We start from the raw sequence: 25,199 nt of genomic DNA, 5'->3' as shown, positions 1-25,199 counted from the left end.
ACATTGTAGTCATGCTTTATACATACAAAAGGCATGCAATAAAAAGACACCATCATTAACATAGCTTTGTTTGAACACGTGCATGAATGAATGAGTACCACAACCATTCACTACCAATGAGTGTGGTTATTATAATATGTTATTTACAATGAGGGGCATGGGAGCATTCCTTACATGCGTGACATTGGTGGTAGCTTCTATAATGACAACTGCACACCAGATACACATCCATAAAAAAGAGAGTGAGTGTTTACCATGAGGTTGATGGTGGAGGCAGGACCAGCGTTGGCCTGGAGCAGGATCCCGGAGCTCTGTCTGGTCCGAAACATGAGGCCCACGTACCAGGGGATCGCTACAGTGATGTCTGGTTCAGTCCAGGACACAAGAGCCTGTCCGTCAAAGAACTGAGGAGACGGCATCACTGAAGAGGAAAAAAAAAAAAGAAATTGTAAATATAGTGTAAAATTTAAAGGTAGCATATAAAATAGGAGTTATGTTATACTAAATATGGTAATCAAAATCAACCAGATACATTTGTGTAGCAATAAAACCAATATGAACTTCAAATCAGTCAAAACAAAAATAAATAAGAGATCCAGTATTACTTCAGCTGTGCATTACTTGAACTGTAGGCAATCTTTTGACTTAGATTTTGCTTAGACAACTTAAAAACATTAAATTCTGTGTTGTTTGTACAGGTATAAATTTTTACCATAAAACCAAAACATGTTATGATTTCCAGTAATTTACACTGTTAACTATTCACTAAGCTCCACTGACTTATAAGGACAAAATATTAAAAACTTAGCATCCCTCTATCAGCCGGATTTAGTAAAAAATATTTGGATGACAGTCTCCAAACTAAATGTGTCAAAATCATTACACTGTGGATAGGCAATGAATCGGATAGTACCTTATACGTTCACAAAACTATAAACTTGCTGTAAATTATGCAAATACTGTGTGTAATAGTTGGACAAACAAGTCTTACACTAATCTTGCTGACGTGACACATAGCTGAAACATTTTGCCTTTAAACTCAACTGATCCCAACTTTAATCCCATTTCCTCAAACTCAAACTAGAAGTCCTGTTTTTCAACACCGCACACAAACACGCAGTTTCCTTGTAGTCCGTGTGTATGATCTACATTGTAAGACCAAGGTCCCGGGGGCATGTAATTTAGCTGAAGTGTGCAAAAATACACTGTAATTACCAGACAAAGCACATATTTGTAGAAGGGGGGGATGTTTGGGGATGAACCACTTTCTCTCTTAAGTCTGAACTGAATATACCAATAGAAAATGAAGCAATATAGAAAGATTAACTATAGCTATAACTTAACATTTTTTCCTGACATTAAACGCTAAAAAATTAAGATGCTCACTTGTGAATATGGGCTAATATATTTACCTTGTGATGTTATGAGGCGGTAGTTTTGACATCACAAGGTGGCTTGGAGTGTTTTCTGCCTAAATATGCCTAAATTTCAGCCTAAATATGCAGAATTATTGTGTTGAATGAAAAAAAACAACAACTCCAGGTATGTTCTTGATGCGGAGACAACATTATAACTTAGATCACAAAATAGAGTAATTGAGGCCCTTTAATGATGGCCGAGAGAGAGAGAGAGAGAGAGAGAGAAAGTATTCTGTTTTCTAAAATGGGGACCCGATCTGATTAACAGAATACTCCTTTCATGTCTGTCCAATCTTATAGCTATGATAAGATCTTAAATAGCAGAGAATGAAATGACTAATGAGGCCTTACACCCAACGTGTCAACAACCAGAGAGGCAGCCAAAAGCCCTCTCTTAGACCGTTTGTGATCCGAGGATGGGTTCAGACACCGGATCTGGATCCTGGCACCGTCCGGCCTACCTCACAGGCCACAGGGCATCTCCGGACATTCACACCTTCACACATTGTCTGGACTCATGCCCCAAAGCAACAAATCAAAACTCTCTTCTTACACACGAGGAACCTGAACCTGCTTTAAACCTGACTGTAAATGACACACTGTTAGCAAACATCTCATAGATTTATTAGCACCACATTGAGCGTTCAAAGTATTTCCGTACTGTACGACACTGGAGGGATGACACAATAAAAGTGGCAATAAATCACAAAAATAAAAGGCAATTAAGTATGGTTTGTATTTGAGGAGTAGTGTAATGCAAGCCATACCACGTTAATATAATAAGGATTCAATTTGGATTAAATAAAAATGAAGACCTAAACCAGGACTACACTAGGACTAAACTAAACCAGTACTAAACCAAACTACTAAGAACTAATTGGACACAAGGCACAGCTTCTCAATCCAGATGTGGGACTGACCCAAATAGATACAATAAACTTGCAAATTTTCCTTAAAGCTGCACTGTGTAACTTTTTGGAAGGAGGATCCACCAACTGCTTGTATCCACGGAGAAGTTATTGTATGCCTGATATCTCCCACAGTATTGCATTAAACTTATCTTACTTGCATTCATTTAATTACAAGGGATTTTATTGTGTTGAAAAACATGCATTCTTATGGAGAGCAGGGTCAAATATCCACAGATCTGACATGTAATGTGGCCTAGCAGCATCCGCAGCTCGACTCCATGGAGGAAGATGTTTAATGCCAGACTATAGGACATTTCAGCAATAGCATTTCCAGACGAGCAGACGATCTTCCACCAGAAACATCAGTTGGGGGATACCGACTGAAACATTTCACATCAGTTCATTGCCAAAAGAGTAAGAACAGAGTGGTTGCTACTTGCTCAAACAACTCTGGAACATATGCTTTACTGTATGTTTGCTAATCCTTTACATTGGATCTGAATGAATGGGGATTAATTGGGTCTTATTCCCTTCACTGAAAACCTGAGGCCATGTTATTGTGTGAATAGAAGATACAGAGACTTCCCATTGTGTCTGTGGATCTGAGTCAGACTGAGTCACAGTGGAATATTTGATCTACGAAACTCCATCAAGGTAAAGATGCTCACTGTACCAAGATACCTAGTACTATAGTAGTATTAGCAAAGTGAATATTCATGTGCAATTAGACATACAGGGGGTGTCCACATTTTTTTTAATCAAGGCCCATATATTGAAAGATATTTGTATCGGAGGGCTCGGGGGTCACTACAGTTGGTTATTCAGATGGGAGCATTTCACACTATATACACATACTTTTAATAAGGCTTAGCTCAATAATTTTAGGACTGTATCATTAAGTAATCTTAAGTTATTGAGGTAGGTTAGGGGTAGAATTATTTATATTTGCAGTAAAAAGTACTGCCTTTGATCATTTTTGCCAATACAGCAGGAGGTCTGAGAGCCAACAATAATTGGTCTGAGTTTGGACGCCCCTGAGCTATTTTGTAGATTGAATCAAAACATCCAGATCATCATACCTCTGGGTTAATGTAGACATATAGCAATTACAAAGCGCTCTAATTAACATTAATATATGATGTCTTTTGTTTGTTCTTTATTATTATTAATTCATCTTTACCTTGTTCACAGTTTTTTCCTCCGTAGCCAGTGGGGCATTCGCAGCTGTACGTGTCCCATTTACTGTGGCACACTCCTCCGTTCTGACACACATCGATACTGCAGAAGTTCCTCTTTGCCGGACATCCTGGAATATAATATAGCAATTAGAGTTAGAGCACTTTTACTTTATCTATTATTCCAAAAGTTTGACTTGTTTTACACTAGAAATAACATTATGGTGTAACACAAAAACAACACAGTCTATTGAGTAGAAAACCAGAACTGCACTATAAATTAGACATGGCAACAACAGATCCTTTAAAGGTGCACATTGTAACTTTTCTAGCAGAGAGTCTCCATGGAGATTGTCTTATAATAACATGAGACAAAAAGGATGCAGGCCAATGTTTTGCAATGTTTTGAAATGGTATAAAATCAAGTACTAACACCATCGCACTAGTATTCAGTATATATTGGGCCAGACCTGCAGTGGTGCCATTGTTGGCGATGTATCCGTCCATGTCGATGGGTTTACTGTCGATGGTCAGGTTCCTCATGCAGCCCACGAAGTCCCTGTTTCTCACCGGGAAGTCCTCAGGCAAGTTTGGGACTCCGCCCAGCAGCAGGGGCCCAGTAAGGTCCAGAGATCTATGGGTCACACATGGACAATTTTATACTGTATAATACTTTGTACTTAATTTGTTAATTGTGCATGCATGATGGCACTCAACAATTACAATGCAAACAACTTCCACTTATATTTTCCCCACACTTCATTATTATTACTTATTATTCTTATATTTAAAAAAAAGCTTATTCAAGGTGTAGCTAAAAATTATTACCTTCACCGTTTGATTTTAATTAAGAAAAAATTGTCTAGGTGAGAGTTTTTGTGTCACTGAGCAAAATTATACAGAAAAATCCACGATGTGTATTCTATTTGAACTCAGAAGGCCATTTAAGGTAACTCCTGGTCACATGTGAACTCTCTAAAGTCATAATGAGGCGAGTTAAGGTTAGTGTAAAGAGAAGCTTACATTCTGAGCCACTCAAAACATGAAACAACAACAAACAATGTGAACCAATGTGATGTAATAGTTAAATCTGTGAATCTGTAAGGATGTGAATGCATTTGTCATTCAACTTTGAGATTCTGGAAGGCTTCACCATGGGAATTTAATTTGCAATAAAAATATAAGCAAACTGATAAATAATAATAGAAGCAGTAAATACAATATAAAATAGACACTACCTTCTTATAAAGATGATCAAACTGAAGGGAAAGGCATAAAGGAACAACACAACAACACATCTTTTTAGCATGTGTTGTTGTGTCCAGTGTTGTACTCACTTGTATCACTGTCTTTCTATTTCTTTTTGTGTGTTGTGTGTTAAAAGTCCTTTGAGGGACAAGTACTGTGAATTAGCTAGGAGCAGTATGGTAAACACATGGAGCTGCTATGCTACGCTAGTCAATGTTTTTTGTATCCGTCCTTATTCAAATAAACCAAATGAATAAATCCCACCCACACAAACCCAGAACACAATGATTTTTTTGAGTGATGTGAAAAAGAACATGTGATTACTTGTTTTGATTACCTTGATATATGTTACATACAGTATGTTGCATATAGTTGTTATTATAAGCAGATTAAAACTAGTAGTGTTGCAGTGTCAAGGTCTGTAGTGCCTAACCACACTGTCTGCAAATATATATGTCAGTATTAATAACATTAGTGGTACAGACAGAAGATCCACCTTGAAAGCCCCCTCTGGCCTCTGTGACCTGTGGGACTAGTTCTCGGAGGAATGTAACCTTATTAACTCCCTTGTGAAGCACCGCCCGCCCCTCCTCTGCCCTCTGCTCACTAAATCTGACTGCACACGCTATCTTCTCACTACAAACTATTTATTCAGAAACAACTGTCCTTTCATCTTTGTGTATTAGTACTTCTTATAGGAATGACAATTAGATAAAGATGATATAATGACTTGATAAGGTATAACTGATTCTAATCTCAATGTAAAGACTAATTCAGGTCTAAAGACAGGTCTAAACAAACACTAGTTCACCATGTCTGAGAATTTGGCAATTATGACCACAATTATGTAATTCTTACTTGTTTGTAAATGTTTTATGTGTCAAACTAAATGTTCACTTTCTGCAAAACACAGCCAGCTGATAAATAATGTATGTGTTTTAATTTGTTATCTGCCATATTATCTATAATTTGAGCTAAAAATATTCCATACTTTTTCTGTCCAGTCTGTGTTCCCTGTGCGGCGCAGGAGTAGTTTCCGATTCGTTTCCCGAAGCGGATAGCCATGGAGATGTCACAGTCGTCAACGGCAACCACAGCCACTTTCTCTCCAGACGGACCGTGAGGGAAGCCCAGGCGCCCGATGTTTGGCTGAAACACAAAATATCAACAGGTAAGTACATTACTTGTATGAGAAGTCCAGCTTTGGTTCGGAGTGCCAAAAGAGACAGAAAATACAAAAGATGACATTAACTCTCATGCACATGTGAGACAGAAATAACAGTGACTTTTTTCTTTTCAATTATATTTTCAGGTGTATCTCAACTATGGCACAATGGAAATAAATATGGTTTTGCTTACAATAATATAGTTGATTGAGGATTTATTTGCTGGTGCCCTTGAAATTTCCTTCTGGATTAGTAAAGTCTGTATCTATATCTATTTACACCAATCAACATCTGTCTATTTTTAATTTCAAAAGCTAATTCATCACAACACAACACAACTTTCGATATATACACTATTGAATACAAATGACTGAAAGCTAAATGATTGCTTTCTGCCTTTCCCTTCAGTTTGAGCAACTTGGCACTAAAACACAACAGCCCAAATGCCTTCTTCGGTTGTGTTTCCCATTTTTCCACAAACAAAGCCGCAGGACTCGGGGCAGTAGCCAGGAGACAGGAGTCAGGCCATAGAAAGGCCCTTTGTACCCAGCTCACACCCAGACATTACAAAGTGGGCTAATTCTTCCTTCAAGGCCTGCTGCCGACAAACATGAACATGCAGATCAGCTTAAGCAACAACAAAACCGCTTTAGATTTGTGAAATGTTTGAAATGAGACCAAAGTCCAAGAATTTCTATTATAGTGTAGTAATTCTCAAACATCAAAACAAGGAATGCGTGTATATGTGTGTGTTTAATATGTGATTATTTAGTCTAAACTAGGTATAAACCAGGATTTAAGTTCAGAACCAGAACTAAATCTGGTCTAAACAGGATAAATCAATCATACCATTCACACCTGCACACACATCACATTCAATTTTGACTTGCGTATTACGTGCAAAGCTTTGGAAACCATCTCGCTTATGAAATCTTCTATAACAATAAACTTGGGTGGGATTGGACTAAACCAGGACTAACCCAGGATAGGACCAAATCAAGTCTAAACCTGATAAGTTTATAAATCTGAACCAATTTACGCCAAAACATGGAGTTACTGTAACAAGAAATATGTAATCTTTGTACAAACTAGGATTAAACTGGGACTCAATAAGGACTAAGAACAAACCAGGACTTAATGAGAGAGTAAACATTTCTAGCATGACAGAAATGATCTTTTTCCAGAACTTGGGAGGGTGCGAATAGTATAATTTTTCAAAGGGCAAAGAACAGTCTGACAGCGATAAGTGGCTCACAATGGGTCCAAATGATTATATCTCTATGTTGCAGTTCTAACAAAAGCAAATCTTGTGACTATACAAACATTTGACAAAAAATCTACAGATCCCAGATTGGATCACACTTCACATGATTACACAGGACATGGGAGGGTTGATTAAACAGTAAACTCTGCAGAAAACATAAATTACATTACACAACACAAGTGAAATGGACAATTAAATACGATTTTTTTTTTTATTTTTTTTACCAAGACGTGAACTATAGGGGATGGCAAGAAAGACAATGGTGGCATTACATACATCGATTAGAGAAACAAGATATAATAGTATATAGTATAGTAATAATAGGCAATAGCAAATAAAAGAAATGCACTACAAAAACTAACATCTTTGTTGAAATGACTTGGAATTAATTACAGTTATAATACAAGTTTTATTGATTTGAGTAAATTTCACAAGTAAAATTACCAATGGAACAAGTCTTTTTGTAGTTGAAATAGGCAAATACACTTAAGTACACTGAAGACAAGAAAAACAACCACTCTTTGCACTTAAAATAAGAAACTAAATTGTATGTTGTTTGAATAAAGAAAAAAATGCTCATTGCATTGGTAGATTTACTTTATCGTTGCACTGTGTGGAAAACATGGAGAGGGAATACTAGGTTTAAACTAGAAGGCTGGACTGAACAGAAATTAGCTCCAAAACAGGAAATACATAAGGGAAATGGCTATATATATAGTTTTGATCAAAAGGGCACATTTTCCAGCCTGCATAGGTACTACCACTGACCTTCTATTAGTGGTGCATGGTCCTTTAAACCTGACCTTTTTCCAACTTCCAACTTTAAAAAAAATAAAATCAGTTGTTGTGTTGAATTACATTTCACATTCTATTGTACAGTTCTGCAGTCAAATTAAAATACAATTAAAACTAAATTAAACCAAAAACAAGTCCACCTTTCTAAGCAGAAAAAAAAAGTACATACAGTGTATATGTTTATATTCTGAGTATTTGGTTTATCAATTGCACTGATACTTGTACTGTTGTTTAATGCTCTTTTGTTGTTACTTGTGACAATGACAATAAATCCTTAAATCTTGCTTGCTATCTCAACGTAGAAAGGCATTGACCTACAGTTCTACCTGATCTTGTGTGTCCTTTGTTGGCCTGACATTAGGAATTTTGCCTGGAAGAAATAAAACGTCTGACTTTCCTATTGCCTCTAGGGGTCCTTCAATCAAACAAACTATAGATATGTAGCTGGTTAATATAAAAGAACAGGATTGTGTTACCGTAAGAAACGTATAAGGTGAACATTTTGAAACTGAGTCCTACATTGTCAAAAAAATTTATCTCATATGTCACTGTCATGGTTAGCAAACAGTTATTTATCTTTTATCAAAGAGTTTCAAAACTAAACATTATATATTTTAAAATTGGTTCTCAAAATGTCACCTAGTAGTTGAACCCCATGAGCAGAGCCATTACACCTAATAAACGAATATTGCTATTTTACTATCAAACTGTGTAACTTTAATTCTAAATTTACGATAAATTGCTCTTATTCTTGTCTGTTTTTTTCTCTCTCTCTGTGACCTATATTCAAAACTTTATTTTGCCTCTAACCAATTATCAGAATTTAATAGTTACACATGTAGCAATCCCAAACCAGGAAACCCCACCCATGTCAGTACCACCCTGCATCACTGTCCTAATCTCCCATAATCCCCCTCTCACAGTCACCACGGTAACGGTAGGCAGTGCACACTTCACCCAAATCCTGCCGGGAAAACGAAAGAACCGGACAAGTCAGAAGTTCATTGCCAAACCTGGGAAAACAGTTGTGATTTATGACAAGCAAAATACTAGAATGACATTATCTGAAGAGGGTAATATATTGCAATATAACTTTTGTTTCAGAAGAAAAGAATGCTTCTCGGCGGTAATACGTGGGTTTTAGAGAGATGAAATGAAATGTCGGGACTGCTGGCTTAGCATTGAATGTATTTAAAATAGTCAAAAGTCCTCAAAATGGTGCCTGTTAGCAAGAAGCTGAAACCAATGAGAAGTATTTTTGACATCAAACTTGTCAGTAGTCGCAGTTGCTGTAGTTGTAGCAGAAGCAGAAAACCGTTGTAATAAAAGAAGTAGCAGCAGTAGTTGAAGGTGCGTTATATTCCAATCACAACGGTACTAGTAGTCGGAACAGAAATATGGCATTACCCAGGTATACATTCTCATACATACACAGTTTAAGTTATGTAACCTTATGTATTGAAATAATGCACGTCACGGTATCTTAGATGGGGAAGTCTAGAGTGGCAGAGGTCCCCAAAGTAAACAAACGCAGTGTTCAAAGGCAAAGAATGGACAGAAGCCGAAGGAAAAGGAAACTCCAGAGGAAAGCACCACATGCACACAGCTGTGCTTAGTCCTTGCAGATACACCAGTACAAATTATAACGGGGGTTATTATTAGATTATATGATACACGACCAAAACAACTTGTGCAAATTCCTCCTGAATGAGATTATGAGGCAAAATAGAACCACTGTGCAAGTAACAAAATATTTAAAAAGTAGAAGAAACGTACAAAATGAATACTCAGAATTCAAACTTCAAAAGTCTCTGTTGTGTTGTGTTGCAAAATTGTTTGTTTCCAATAAATAATTCAAGTCAGCTATAGATGCATAGGCCTAAATTGGAAATGTATCCGTTATGATTTCTTATTTATCTAAGAAGGAAACAGTTTCATTTTTAGGTCTTTGCCTCAGAGGATCCTAATTTACATGTTTTTAGTGGAAATCTAAGCACCAAGAAGAAACACAGAAATATAAAGAAGATGCAAACTCCACACAAAAATGCCCCATCTGGTCCAGGAATTGAACTTGGGACCTTCTTGCTGTGAGGTTGATGTGGTAACCAATAAGAGAAATTATAATTGCAATTTAGCACACATTTAATAAAGGTCCCATATTATGCAAAATTTAAGCCATGTTGGGATGTTGTTACCTAGTCAAAAACATACCATGGAGTTGTGTTTTGTTTCATTCACACATGTTTGAGAAATCCTTTATTATTACTTTTTTTTTTTTTTTTTTTTTTTTATCTCCAAAGCTCTAAATGCTCTGTTTCACCTTGTCATATCCTGAAGCAGCAGTTTTCAAGGTAACAGCTACCCTTTACATTTACTTCAGTAGATATTGGCAATTCCAGGGCTGAAAGGATCCAAATGATTCTCGTGGAGGTGTATAGAGTTTAAAAACACAGTGGAGCACTTCCTGTATTACCGCATGACATCACAAGGTGGAACAGAGAAGAACTCAGCCAATGCAGGATTTGTGTGTTAAACATGTGTGAATGAAAAAACAAACAAACAAACAAACACAAAACAAAACTCCAGATACGTTTTAGATCACAAAATATTCTAATGCCTGGAGATTCTGAATCAGTCAACAGTGAGATTTGAGACTGACAGACCCACAGTCAAGACATAATGCAGCACTTGCTCCCGCTTAGTCTTGCAGCTGTTCCGGGCTAAATATTGACTAGCGTGGTCGCACATTCACGTTCAGAGAGGATCAGCCCTAACCCCATGTATTCAGAGCATGTGAGGGGTAATAAATTTGGGATAAGGGAGATTTAACCAACTGCAAAAGGACTTAGGGATGTACAGTAATGGAAATACACCAAACACTCAATAGTGCGCTTTTACAAATGTTCATCTCCTATTACATGTATGTGTTATGTACATGTCATGTATCTGTATTCATGTCAACATTTACAACCATGACCTTAGTTCAGGCTTCATATATAATCACTAACCTATTAGTAGAAGTGGCCTGGTTATTAGTGGCCCACCCAACTGAGTTTCACAAATAGAAAAGATAACATAGCTGGAGAATAGCTTGGTGACCTTACACATGTGTTCTTGTTTGTAATTCAGTACTATAAGACATTGAATCATCATTTCCTGTACATAATTGCTAATATACTCTGCAACAATGCAATGTCAAACCCTTACTATTAGATTACTGAGGTTAAAAGATATAATTTTCCTTGTAGCAGAGTAAAAGCAAGTTCAAACAAACAGTATATTCTGAACCTTTTTAAAGAACTGCAAACCTGAAAGTATGGACTTGTGGTTTGTTGTAGTAGCACACCATTGTTCATCTAATTGGCTGCTATGCTGTACTGGCTAAAACTCTGCAGGGGTCAATTCATAGGACTCCCATGATAACAGATTTTGAAGTGATATTAACGATAAACAATAATAGTGAAAATGATTTATGCCACTGACACAATAACCCAAGAGCAGATTTATACCTCAAAAATGATTCTAAATCTACAAAATTTACCTGGAAAAACAATAAATAAATAAATACAATGAAACACTTAGTTTTCATTATGCATCATAGAAGTTATTAATTCAGCCTTTTTCTGGTTCAAATTTCATCACATGATCAAACTTCAGAAAAAGTATACATGATAAATACTGATCCTAAGAAACATTGTTCTAGCATTCATATATTGTAAGTCAACAATTACCGTGGCAAGCCAACCGTTTCAGATTAATATTACAGAGTGAACTGTACTAGAGCTGTATTATATGTCTGGTTATAGATTTGTGAGAGCTAAAACAAGGCTTAAGAGTAGATATTTGAAGTTTGTATAGATGATGTAGTACAGTTTGACGTCAAGGTCAAAACTACAAAAGATCCTACCAATACCTGTTAATTCTTTGTGAATAAAAATGTGATTTTTTTATGCTGTTCAGTGATCAAAATAGCTCAGGATCAAACATGTAAAAGTTTATATTACTGGCCAGAGCTCTACAGTATCTTTTACTAGAGCAGAGTTTGTCATAGTAAAGTGTCCAATGCACTCATGCATAAGTAAGCCAACAGTCTGACTCCCCTTTGTCTAAAGTTGCAGCCTTTTTGTGACCTCTGTTTTAAAGTGCACTTGGCCTTCATTCTGCGGGGCCCCCTGAGAGAGTCCTGTTCAAACCTGGGCCCCGCTCAGACCCGCCGGACAATCCCCGTCGCTAAGGTCTTGTCTCTAAGGTGGTGTCTCTGGGGACGATAGGCTTGCTGTGGCTGCCATGGAAATGCATTTGATCCACACAAAAACACAGAACACTAAAAAATATAGAGGGCAGGAGATGCAAGGGCAAGGACACAGCTGTATTCAAGACTGCAACGGCTTCTAGAGATACTGGAACATAACGTAAAATCAACTAAACCAAGTGATACTATGCAGTGACATCATGTTGCAAATGGAAATTAACTGTAGCTAAATCTGTAAATCTGGTGTAAAGTATCTCTTCTTTTATGAGATGAATGTCTTTGCACATGGTCCATGTTAGAATAAACCAATAAACTAAACTAATATTTAAAAGTTACCAGCTCAGTCTAAAACTGTGTTCAGATTGGGGCATCAAAAAAACGCCCTGGACCCCTCTAGTTGGACGCCTTTGCATTTGAGTTTAGACGCCCCCAACGTGCGTCTTGGATGACGTAGACAAACGGAAGAGAAATACTTGACACAAATCCAGGGCATCCATTGCCCTGGAAACAAGTGCCATTTTCCCGGTGTCTTCCCAGAACGATGGCAGACCAGGCTGAGAGAGTTTAGTGTATTTATTACATAAACCCATCAGCGGAGGTGATCGGCTCAGCAGCTGCAGTGTGTATATATATCTATACTCCACTAATGACACACTAATGACACTGTTCCAGTCCTGGTTTAGACCTGGCTAAGTCCTGGTTTAGTCCTGGTTTAGTTCTGGTTTAGTCCTGGTTTAGTCCTGGTCCAGTCCTGGTTATGTCCTGGTTTAGACCTGGTTCAGTCCTGGTTCAGTCCTGTTTTAGTCCTGGTTTATATCTGGTCCAGTCCTGGTTTAGTCCTGGTTCCGTCCTGTTTTAGTCCTGGTTCAGTCCTGGTTCAGTCCTGTTCCAGTCCTGGTGGTTGTGGTTTTTGAGACTCTCGGGTCTTTCTCTTTCTTCTCCTTTTACTGGGTAATAATGTCAACATCCAACACCAGATTTGCACCATGCGTCCACATAGACTTTACGCGCAAACTGAACACTTTGACGCTCCGGTCTGAACGCAGCACAAGAGAACTTCAGACAGAGCAGTGCCTACAATTAGCATCACACCCTCAGGTAATGTTGATGACATCAGCTGCAAAGTATCAATCGACATTCTAACATGACAACTCCCTGAAGTCGTTTACCTTTTTAAATGGTTGTGGCTAATTTGTAATTTTTCAAATAATCTGTAATTTTTCAAATAGATATATGATTCTTCTGCCTCAACAAGGCTAAAGTTGAATGCCATTTTTAACCTAACTTGACCAGCTGTTAAAAATAGTTTTTTTCTTTCTAAATAACAGAGTTTACATTTTACTACACTGATTTTGCTTAAATTCATAGTATAAGAAACCTTCTGTTAAGTGCTATTAACAGAAACAGGTGCTTTCTGTGTAATACACCTATCTACATTTCCAAAGACAAGATTTTAATTTATTATTTTAAAAGTTGTTTTTTTTCCAGCCTCAGATGAGTTTCAACTTTTCTCTTCTTGCATGTAACCAGGCTGACTCACACCTGTCCTACCTCCATGCTGCTTGTCAAAACCAACATAGCCATCACACAATTACCCCTGCAGCTGGAATGAAAGCCTTGCTCTGGAGATTGCATTACACGCACCAACACAAGTCAAAAGCTTAGTCAAAATCTGTCAAAAAGAGCAGCTAATGACCGCCAAGAATGTGTGAGTTTGAATGAGTCAGGAAAACAGCAGTGATTTTGTGGAGAATGGGGGGATGTGGGCGATATGGGCGATATGGGCAAGAGACAGGAAGTGACCAGAGGACCTGCAGACGGTCGAACTGTTCGTTTTCATAATAAAGGAAATGGGGCACACGGCATGCTTTTATTGTGGAGGAAATGCCATTATGTCTCAGACGTGTGGTTGGTCAAAAACTACTTTCTATTCATATTTTACAACTGTGGTATTAGCAGTGGCACAAATTAAGCCAAAATATCCAAATGAGCCTGTTTGTCTTTCACTTAAACACATTTAATTTGTTTTTAATTTGAACAGAAAATGTCTCTTGTCTTATGAAGTTAGAAGCCATTAAATCAAATATGTATTCTTCCTTGAGTTTCAGAAGATCTTAAAACACTTTTACCTGTGTGTGCATTGTGTCAACATGGGAACTTCTGGACATTCTGCCAATAGAGATACATGTAAAATACCCCCAGCGTAATGCCACTGCAAAGTATCAATAAACAACTAAATAAAAAGCTCCAGGTTAATCATTGACAATTGGATCCTAATTCAATTAAAATTCTTTAAATTGTACAGCTCTAATACTTTGTTACAGAGGTTGGACCAAGTCTTAAGTAAGTCTCAAGTCTTTGAGATCAAGTCCGAGTCAAGTCCCAAATCAAATACAGGCAAGTAAGTCCAAGTCATCTGTTTTGAGCTTCAAGTCATTTCAAATCTTTAAACCAAAGTACCAAATATAGCTTTGATTTTTGCAATTTATATGATTTTTTAAAAGTAAATTGTACTTAAAAATCATAGTACATTTATATATGAGTATTTATAGTAAGAGCTGTAGAATAAGTAAATTTTACTTTTTAAATGTCTAGACAAGATCTTAGTGTGAATCATTACAGTCAGAATAGCAAATCTTCTTAAGTCACAGGCCTTAAGTCCGAGTCAAGTCCCAAGTCACTGACCTTCATGTCCAAGTTGAGTCCCAAGCCTTAGTCCATTTTATCAAGTCAGACCTTAAGTCCTAAAAATAGTGACTCAAGTCTGACTTGAGTCCAAGTCACAGATTGCAAGTCTCCACCTCTAGTATGTTATATACAATTGTAACTGTAAAATATATATAACATTTTCATGAACAACATTGAATAGAAACACCTAAATCTAAATCTCCATATCTTGGGACAAAGAATGCATAAAGATGACTTTTTTGACTGGTCATGTGGAGGCTCAGTGTCCTCTCCCCGCTGGCAGCAGCAGTCACATTCACGTCCACATGACCTAACCTACCCCACAGCCTGGAAACCCTAAACGTGTGAATTACTCAAACATGGATCGACAAAATGCCCCCAGCTCTAAACTCAAAGTCAGGTTCAATGATATTCCTTACTACTGTCCAATATCGCCTCCCAGCACTCACCGAGGAGATGGACAGCACCTTTTGTGATACTGTGTCTTATAAGGAACAAATGGCAAAAGTCTGAGGTAAGAGTAACCAAATCTTACTTGAAGGAGCTTGAGAAAATTCCTATTCAAAGTCTATGCATCTATCTGCCTATCTGGCCTTACATCAGAGGGACATGACCTTTACACCAATGGATCAAATGCTGTTAATGTAAAGAATAATGAACTTTGACCTTTCTGTAATTTTTCACCATCGCTTTGTGTTGTAAGGACATCAGATCACCTTAAAAGGTAAATTCCTTCTTTGATGGAGATGTTCCCGACGAACACAGCATTACATAGTGAACTTTTGCTTTTTCACAACTAACTTATAAGGGCAAAGCACCAGTTTCATTTGTTCCCGTTCTGGTCTTGGCAATTGCCATAATATTCTGATTATGCTACTTCACAATTGAACTTGTCACATTGCGATTCTTTTTGTTATCTCTATTGATTTACACAGAGCAGTAAAGCCATTACAGTGATAACTACAGTAGAGCAATATAGCAGGTTTTCACAGGGATGACAGGAGAGATAAGAAAAGTAAACAGGAAAACAGATAAGACACTTTATATGGCCACACTTCTTTCATCTTACTATGAGATGAAGTTATTGTTTGGGTCATGCTTGGTTAGCTGTGTAAAATCTCTTCCTGTTGGTGGCTCATACACACTGTATGCGTGTAGCCTGAGTATAATAAAATACAAGTGTTGTAGATGCAGTGGTAGAACATAAAGTAAAAGCTGAAAAGTACTATATTTCAGGAAAAATTTAAGGTATCTGTACTTTACTTAAGTACATTTTACAGTGGATACCTTTTGCTTTTACTTCACCACATTTGAAGGGAGGTGTATGTACTTTCTGCAGGTACTTTAATACTTTTATTTGGATTTTTTCTTTTTTTTTTTTTTTGCTCAGGTACCTGTGTTTTTACTTAAGTAGCAAAAATGACTACTTCTTCCACCACTGTGTAGATGCAGTGATAGTACGAGCTGCAGGAGGTGGACCGTGATGACAGATTTATCAGATACTGCTCCAGTTCCCAACAATATAAACTTCAACATACCCTCCTTCACTACAGATGCATTAGTCATGTGGGCCCAGGTGGCATTTTTCAAATTAACATCCAGTGACACACAACTGTTGTAACTCGAGGCATAAGATCTGATTGTAGATTGTGTTGTTGATCATTCAAAGCAAAATTATTATTTGTTTGACTCATTCATGGTAAAAAGTATAAGTTATTCCATGTATAATCTACCAAAAGTACATTTCAGCTTCACATTTTATTTTAATATTTTAGTTAAAGATGCACTATGTGACTTTTTGTAGAGATATTAGTGCTTTCTCTGGGCAACTGATATTTTTTGACATTTATTCAGTAACACAAACTTTTATTGCTACAAACGTCTCCACAGATCTGACCATTAACTTGGCCTGGTGGTGTTAGATAAGCCTGGATAAGTGTAATGTCCTATTGTGGAACTTGCATCTCCAAAATAACATCTCCACAGACACAAGTTGGCAGACTCTCCACCAGAAAAGTGTTGTAGAGCACCTTCAGTTAAAGGAGTAAATTGTTCATTCACATTTCAGTGCATGTTTATATCAGGTGCTGCTGTGGATCCACCCATCATGTGTGACTATGAGCTCAATTTACTGTCACTAATCTTTGTATTGAGATTATTAAAAGCAATTAAAGGCTTACAAACCAAAACTGAGCTTAAACTGAACTAAATTACTGTCAATAGAAGACAACGGAGGAGATACATCCACATTATTTAGACTCATCGTGGGTGACTTCTGCCTGATCCTTGCAGACATGGTGAGTCTAAAGAGAGGCGTTGCCAATAAAAACAAGGATTATCTGATAAAGGCTTCGTGTCTGAGGGCTGTTCAAGCGCCGATGTTCAAACATGTTTATTTCACGTTTACACTTAAATAGTCGAGCAGAGGTGCTTACTAAGAAATAAGTGGTTCGATTTTTAATTGTGAAGATACATTAAACCTGTTCTATTAGTTTGGAAAGTTAACGGTTGACTAGAGACTTTGAGTATATGTCTTATTAAAGGCCTGCTCCAAGTGGAAGATCTTTTCTTTGTGACTGTGACTCAAACTATGCCAAATATGCTTTTTAACCAAACAATTAATTGTGATACACTTATAAACTTGTACGTACTTTTTCGAAACGCAAAATTAATCAACCATTAACCAAAGCAATACTATTTTTTGCATTGTTTATGGTTTGAGTGAAGTGTTTGAAGTGTAATAAAAAAATAAAATCAAAATAAAACAGTCCAGATATTCCATGTTATAAAAACACACATATTAATACAGTGAATGAAAAAGTGTTAAATTCTCAACCATAATTAATCAAGTAACCAATAATTTGTTATGATAAATCAAAAATCTCCACCAACATTTCAGAAGAGGGAAAGGAAAAATATAGGTCTACACACTAATGCAAACTGCACAGACCACTAAGTCCAGATCAAGACCCAGCAGACCCTACTAGTTCCTCGTACAGCCCCTGGTTCATCCATGTTACCTCTGTGTGAGAGAGGTAAGCATGCGGAGTTAGTCCTATAGAAAAACACTACACCAGAAACAGGAGAAACACCACGGGACTAAAAGCTAACGGTTACCTCCTTCAGATAGAGCTCCAGCCAGGCCGTATAGAAAGGGAGGCGCACTGCCCCACTGGAGTCCACCAGACTCCCCCCGTCCTGGGACAGACACCGAGGGAGAGAGGGTTAGACCAGGCCCACAGCCAACAACAGTGCATATTACTACAACTACATTAGCAGACTCTACTTAGGAAGATTTATTTGGCTGTAGATAAATCTATGACTTCTACTATTACCACAGTGGAAAAGTTGGTAGGAGCATGCAGGGCAAACAATAAATGGAAAAGATGAAATTTAGAAAGGGCCATTCTTGCTGGAGTGAGTTAAGCTGATGCTGTGAAATGGCTTCTAAATGACGTGGGTCGCAAATATAATGTATAAATTCTCTACAAGTTATACAAACATGTATAACTTGTATAACAACATGTATAACAACAACATTTGCATTCCCACCATGAATAACTGAGTTTGACTTTTTTTATTGATACAACAACTATAAAACCCTTTGAATTATTGCATTAGCTGTGTATAAAATGTGCTAAAAAAACATTGCCTTACCTATAATGCTGAAAATAATAAAACGTATTCAACTACATATTGTTTATTATACAAAACATGTGTGACAATGAATAGGAAATGTACAGCGCACTGCCCAGATAGAATAAATTAAAAAGGAAATACCATGCTCTTCCTCTTTCTTATGCCTGTCAGATTTCAACAAAAGTCTCATAAAACTACAACTATGGGTCACTGATTTACTGCTCTGTAAATCACTTTGAATTACTTTGTGTACGAATTGTGCTATACAAATAAATCTGCCTTGCCTTGTCTGAGTAAAAAGAGTTACCGGTAACTAACTTAACAAATACATTCAGGTTTCTATGTCTATGCATGCTCCCAACAAAAGAACAGATGCTAACATATAATGCACTTCCTTGCATTTAACAGCATGTTTTGGTGAGAGGATAACCTAAAGTGGTAGAGGTTTCTGGCTATCAGCTTTAGGGCTAACAAAAACACAGACAGTTCCTCTTGCCTCACGCCCTGTACGGGAATGCACAGAAGAGTGGCACCTCACTTCCAAAATACCAATTAACCTCTCAGACAGCAAAAGCAAGCGATCAGACACAGGACTTTGTGGGATGGGTACCTATTGTAACATAAGACGGCATCAATTTGTGCAGCTATCCTCACTAAAATGCACCTGCCAGTCATTCAGTCTATTAAAGTCAACATACAAGATTGTTATCATCTGACAATTTGTGTTATTTTTAGAGCTTTTAACTAAATCAAGCTATAAAATGTCACTGGAGAAGAGACAGTGAGGGAGTAGACAAGAACACAAAACATTACTTGATACTTAATATTATAACTGGAACAGATCAACTCTTTGAAGAAGACAAGTTAAGTGCATAAACAATACCAGCTGTTAAAAGTGAGTGTCATGCCTCCTCTTGTGCTAATCCAGATACTCAGGTTACATAAATAAAAAGTGATTGGCATTGGTTACGAAATAGTTTTGACGATATTAATAACACTTAATAATGTGGTTCACTGTTTACTGGTAAATAAGATAAAAGGAAAAGATTACATAGGCATAGACAATGACATTTGAGCCCTTGTTTACAGTAAAAACAAATATAACATGCAAAATTGTTTATACTTTCTCATAATTTATTCAATATTTTTATGGAGACAGATATATATCTGCAAAAAAAAAAAAAAAGTGGTTAATTTTAAAATGCACAAACTTTCCTGGTGGAGGGTCTCACAATTCTTTCAGACCAGGTCAGTGAGCATTTAGGTGACTCCGCACACAGGAAGAAAACATGTTTTTAGCAATAACACATACCAGCCAAAAGTTTGGACACACCCTATGTTTTTTATTGTTTACTGCTTTCTACATTTAATACCCATACATCAAATATATGAAGTAAGATATATGGAATTATGTAGCAAAGAAAACAGAAGTTAAGTAACTCTACTAAATATATGTTTAATATTTTATAACTGAATCCTCAAATTAGCCACCTTTTGCTTTGTTGAAAAAATATTTAGTAAATATTTTTGTCTAAACTTTTGACCCGTGCTGTTTAAACATACATGACCAGTCAAAACTCTCATTCACTGTTTTGTCTGTTTTTGTTTCTTTTTTTTTCTTACTGCTTTCTACAGTTTATATACACACAGAAGGCATCAAATATATGAAGCAAAATATATAGAATTGTTTAGTAAAGTTTAATAACTTTGCTAAATATTCATCGGCAAAGCAAAGAGTGGCCAATTTGAGGGTTTGGTAATAAAATATATTTTTAAAATGTAGAGTTATTTAACCCTTTTTTCATAATTCCATTTTCATAATTCCATATATCTTACTTCAGATATTTGATGTCTTCTGTATGTATATAAAATGCAGAGAGTAGTAAACATATAGAAAAAAACAATGAATAAGAGGGTGTGTCCAAACTTTTGACTGGTAGTGTACAATTATATGATGTCATGCTGCGTCACTCAGTTCCCATTGCATTATCAAAACGTCAACTTTGTATTTTATGTATTCAGTGAAGTAGTGAATGCAGTGGCTAAAGTGTGCAGTGATGTATTGCTAAGTGAGTGGTATTAGTGTTGAGGTCAAGTTAAAGTGAAATCCAAAAATACATGTGTCTAGGATTGAAACTCACTTTGAGCTGAGCCGTGAAGTCATTTACACATCGGTCTGAGACTCAAGAGTGTAGTAAACAAAACAGAGCAATGGATACTAATGCTAGAGAGATGCCCTGGTGATAAGAAGCAGCTAAACATGCCATGGTAATCTGTCTACATGTCCAGAAAATACAGTGCCTTATGTGAACACCGTACAGAGTGGCATTATGGGGATTTGAGTTTGGAAGTGTAGCGTGATATGGACTATGGGAAACGCTTACGCATCAGCTTAAGTACAGAACATTTTTTCATTTATGGGTGGATTTAGAATGCACTAAAGCACTAAACCTACGCTATGCTATCACAATAAAGATTTCAGGTTTAAGGAGAAAATAAAATTCCCTATCATGCAGTATGTTCTGTTACACTGGAGTAACCTCACTACTTATCTAACATCACTATGCCAAGTTACGGGACAGATTTTACAAGAAGTAAGCGCACTCACAGTAGAAATGCATGTTTCTCAAGATATTTTCACATCTATTTTTGACATATTTCAAGCTATATTAACACATGTATGAAATAAATACTAGTTAGATAGATCTTTAATGTCACACCATCCATGTATAGCAATCACATCTGCATTGTGATAAGCAGGTGGTGAATGCTCCATCAGAAAAGCTACGCGCCTTTAATCATAATAACAAATCCTCCCTTATGTCAGACAAAACCACACCATTTCCTCCAACACATGTGCATTTCCTACGGTGCGCCACATCTACTTCCTGTTTACTCTATATCCTGAGATGGACTGGGCCTTGAGTTGTCCTGATGTGGAATCCCAAAAATGTGTTTGCACTGCTCATTTTCATTGTCACTTCCAAAAGACAAGGGTCCCATAGGCATCCAAGCCCAAAACCACCCCCTGTTGATACCCCAAGCTTTCAAACTGCCCCAGATCAGTGCAAAAGCATCAGGTTCGTAAGCTGTTGTCATGCCAGCTCTCTCGTCACCTTTGACCTTTGTTTTTCAGACTGGAGGCTCCCCGCTTGGAAAGAATAGAACAGCTTTGAAAAGAGGCAGTCTTATGCTCCAGCACGCCCTCAACCGCCTCATCATTTGACCTAATAAATCACTTTGTGTGTAGAGGGTGTGCCATGACAACAAGTAAACTCTGGTTCAGTGTAAGTGTAGAGACAATCCTGTTTTTGTCAAATACTAAAATTTATTGTCTTTCCAAAACAGGAGATTAAAAGAGAAGATTAAAATATTAGACATACTAAAATAATAATACTTGCGTGATGTAAGTTAAAGGTTGGCATGTTAATTTGATGACACACAGTTGTACAAAACCCACAAAAGGTTTAATTAAAGACTACTACACCAAGCAACAATTTTAATATTTGATAAGTCTGGATATCCCCGATCGATTTAAAGGTGCGCTGTGTCACTTTTCTGGAGAGGGTTTGCCTCCATGGAAATATTCATGCTTTGGTTAAAATTTTCCACAGTATTTTATAGTATTAAACAAATTTGTCTTGAATTTATTAAACTAAAGATTTTTATGGCTTAAACATATCCTTAAAAAAACAAAACATTAACTCTTATTCTGAGTGGGGCTGCTTATCCACAAATTTAACCTGAAATTCATCTTGCAAGTCTCCATAGAGATTCATAAGTTTATGGCCATACTGTGGAACATTTTAGGCAAATTTCCATGGAGACAAGCAGGTGACAGACCCTCCATCAGATAAATTACAGAGTGCAATGAAAACAGTTGAAGCTAAACTTGTTTTGGAATTTATAGTGCTGACTGACATATTTGTAGTAAAATGTGTAATTTATTCCAAGCAGTTTCTGATAATGTTGAGAATGAAATTGTAAACTACCAGTATATCATGCATCTATGTATCTTTTTAGCTGAAATATGACTCTACATTACATCACAGTTTAAGTATGTGTCTTCAGTGACTCTTTTTGACAAAGACGAATGCTGCCTCTTTCAAACACAGCCAATCCTTCTGAAACTCCATTCAAATGTCAATATTTCCACACCATGAGAGCACATCACTGTTATATCCAGATAATTTTACCCCTGCAGCGCTTCATATAGAATTAAGTTACATTTAGTCATCACTACTTCTGATCAGTCAGCATAGAAACTCACTTTGTGCCACTGCTAGACAGGCAGGTCCTCGGGGTAATTTAAAGGTATATGCAAGCCAGACTGACATGATGAAGAATTATTAGGGGAAAAAAATCTTTAGACGGTAATAAAAGAAAGTTATGGGTATATTTGTGTAATTGTAGGACAAAAACTGAAACTATAAAGCTGCACTTTTCTAGTGAGGGTCTGACACCTGCTTGTTTGCTTTATTGCTTTGCCTCGAATGTTACACAGAAAGTCATCAAACTTGTCTACCTTGCATGAAAAACATTCAGTCGACTTTCTAAAGATTCAACCTGTAACTTGGCTGGTCTCTGTGGTAATGCCAAGCTTAATATATGTGTAGTAATATCTGGGAAGGCTTTTGTTATATTTCAGCCATGAATGTAGACTAGTGACGTCCGTCAAAAGCCAGAATTAGGAATTTCCAATATTCAATTGTTACTTAAGTCTTGTCAAGCTGATTAACGAGCTTTTTCCTACATGCGTCTGCTTGTCCTAAAAGAATAAAACAGATAGGATAAAACTGAGGGGAAAAAATGATGCCGTCATGCAGAAATTAATCTTATTTTCCCAGTGGCTGCACATCAAAAAATCTTTATGAACCAAGCTGAGCAAACATTACAAAGTATGTATTTTATAACAATAGACTACCTGCAGGTCTTACCTCCTTCAACAAAGCCTTACAAGGTTTAAATTATTATGTCGCTCATTGTGATCCAGTTTGAAGTTCATGTTGTAAAGATGGGGGACAGGACCTAAACAATGGCATCCCTGGAGCTAACCTGCTAAGAGAGCTTTAGCGTCTATGATTCATCACGGCTGTCAGAGCAAGCATGTACGTAAGTTTTCTGCTCAATAGCACAAGCAGCAGATGAACAAGCTGTGAAACGTGAGAGGAGACGCTTTGTGAGGGGCTGCTCCTGTTAACAAGGCAAAAACACAACAGCCAGGTGTCTGAAATCTGATGCTACATGTCTTAGGTCAGAGCAGAGATGCTGAGGTGTTCGGTCCTGGGTAAAGGGAGGGGTGACGTGCAAAAGCTCAAGTCAAAATCATATTACTGAGAGCTAGTATTTATTTATTTTTATTGTATTTAAATTATTGGTTCATATTTATTAGTATGATGATGATGATGATGATGATGATGATGATGATGATTGATTATTATTATTATTATTATTATTATTATTATTACAATGATGATTATTATAATTTTCATATTCTTATTTGTATGTACATTTTTTGTAAACAAATCTGTGTACATATATTTTGTGACGTATATGATAAAAGCACAGAATAAATAGCTAATTAAAAAAAACTGTCAGAAGTCAATAATAGTTTTCAAAAGTTCATTGGAAAGTGCAAGTTCACATTATAAAATGGCCGTTAAGTTGCACAACAAAAGGATTACAGAAACTGAATCAATCAGGTTCTTCGGAGAGCTGCTACTTGTTTTTCAAAATAAATAAATAAAATAAAATAAAACTGAGGACGCATTCAAATTTGCAGACAAATCAGAGGCAATGTGGAACAAAACTTGGACACAACATGAAACTAGACCTGGAAAAAACCTGGATTACTAGAAAAACAGAACTAGACCAAATCTACATCATTACTAAACAGGGCTTAAACCAGGATCAAACTAGTACAATAGTGCACGCTAAGAGAGTTAAGCATTTCCATAAATCTGACAAAATAGATATATTTTGTCAGATTTATGGATAGAAATATTTATATAAAAATATGTTGGTTTTAAAAATGATTTACTGTAATAGCAGGTTACACTTTTCACCCTTACCAACCTGCCCCACTGGTAAAAGTATAGGCTTATTCATTGTAGTAAGCAAGGAGAAAACACAACACATTTGGGATCATGACCTATAATAATACCTCTCCACTAAAGAGTATCTAATCATACTTCCTGTACAACTTAAAAACAGATAACTATTACATAATAGTATTAAAACATCTATTAGTTTCGAGTCTGTCTCAATGTTAGAGGACCCTTGTCTGCAAGAGGTTTACAGCAAAATAACACCACAAATAGACGAGCTTCGCCATGAGCCTCTCAAATATAAAATTACAACTAAAGTGGATATTTGAGCTGGCTTGAGAAATAACCGGTGCCTCTTCACTGAGATTACATCCAGACGACATGCAAGAGAAACACCGTGGGAACGTCGTGATAAATCGAAATTTTACCAGAAAGTGTTACGCAAGCAGTGGATCACAAGTGCCAGTGTTTTGATACCAACCATTCCTTTTTCTAGACAATAAAATGCTTTAGCTAAGTAAACAGCGTGGGTGGGTGAATGACCTTTTGAACTGAACCCACAAAACAACGCAACTAAAATTTATAGGCAAGCTTTT

The 25,199-nt window shown here is 36.8% G+C and overlaps 1 protein-coding gene across 1 annotated transcript in view; it reads right to left on the bottom strand.

Annotated features, from left to right (window-relative positions):
• celsr1a (cadherin EGF LAG seven-pass G-type receptor 1a) overlaps positions 1-25,199 on the bottom strand; it is a 108,140-nt gene that overhangs the window by 26,534 nt on the left and 56,407 nt on the right. The window contains exons 7-10 of the mRNA XM_020926175.2: positions 5,744-5,901; positions 3,975-4,138; positions 3,510-3,635; positions 255-421 (exon numbers count right to left, since the gene is read on the bottom strand). Coding sequence (XP_020781834.2) covers positions 255-421; positions 3,510-3,635; positions 3,975-4,138; positions 5,744-5,901 — 615 coding nt within the window. The remainder of the gene's footprint in view (positions 1-254; positions 422-3,509; positions 3,636-3,974; positions 4,139-5,743; positions 5,902-25,199) is intronic.

This window comes from Boleophthalmus pectinirostris, unplaced genomic scaffold (assembly GCF_026225935.1).
Source record: "Boleophthalmus pectinirostris isolate CB_2022bp ecotype Guang Dong unplaced genomic scaffold, ASM2622593v1 HiC_scaffold_18, whole genome shotgun sequence".
Lineage (NCBI taxonomy): Eukaryota > Metazoa > Chordata > Actinopteri > Gobiiformes > Gobiidae > Boleophthalmus > Boleophthalmus pectinirostris.
The sequence above is the reverse complement of the archived record's forward strand: the minus strand, read 5'-3'. Positions and strand labels throughout refer to the sequence as shown.